The sequence below is a fragment of the Fulmarus glacialis genome, unplaced genomic scaffold (genome assembly GCF_000690835.1).
Source record: "Fulmarus glacialis isolate BGI_N327 unplaced genomic scaffold, ASM69083v1 scaffold42032, whole genome shotgun sequence".
Taxonomy (NCBI): domain Eukaryota; kingdom Metazoa; phylum Chordata; class Aves; order Procellariiformes; family Procellariidae; genus Fulmarus; species Fulmarus glacialis.
This window is the reverse complement of record NW_009197954.1, coordinates 2384-2888: the sequence shown is the minus strand read 5'-3', so window position 1 is coordinate 2888 and position 505 is coordinate 2384. Positions and strand designations below refer to the sequence as shown.

General features: G+C 61.8%; 1 protein-coding gene across 1 annotated transcript in view; it reads left to right on the top strand.

Moving 5' to 3' along the window:
- The first annotated feature begins 333 nt into the window (after positions 1 to 333).
- Positions 334 to 505, top strand: part of CHRM4 (cholinergic receptor, muscarinic 4) — a 1555-nt gene continuing 1383 nt past the window's right edge. The window contains exon 1 of the mRNA XM_009572746.1: positions 334 to 474. Within this exon, the coding sequence (XP_009571041.1) occupies positions 334 to 474 (141 nt within the window). The remainder of the gene's footprint in view (positions 475 to 505) is intronic.

The following is a 505-nucleotide window of genomic DNA, read 5'->3' as shown; positions in this document are numbered from 1 at the left end:
CTGCGCTGTCCTTGCACACCGGGGCTGTGCTCCTGCTGGGAGGTGGTTCCTGGCCTTGCAGAGAAGGGACCATCGCACCCTGACCAAAGGGCTGTCCCCAGCCTTGTCCCTGCAGCCCCGTGTGTCTCCTCCATTGCTAAATGGGGACACAAAAAATGCTTCCAAAGAGGTCCTGGGGGAAGGGCAATGGCAGAGAGAAACACGCCAGGAGATTTTCGAGCGCTAGCCAAGAGCAGTGCTGGCCTGGGGAACTGAGGAGGCAGGAATCGCTGCCAGCACGGGCCGGCAGGTATGACATTCTCCCTTTCTGTCCCCGCTCCCCTTGCAGACCCCATGCACAACCTCTCTGCTCAGCCCTGGCAGGCGAAGATGGCCAACCTGACCTATGACAACTTCACCCTGGGCAACCGCTCCGAGGTGGCCATCCAGCCTCCCACCAACTACAAGACGGTGGAGCTGGTTTTCATCGCCACCGTCACCGGCTCCCCCCGCCTCGTCACCGCGG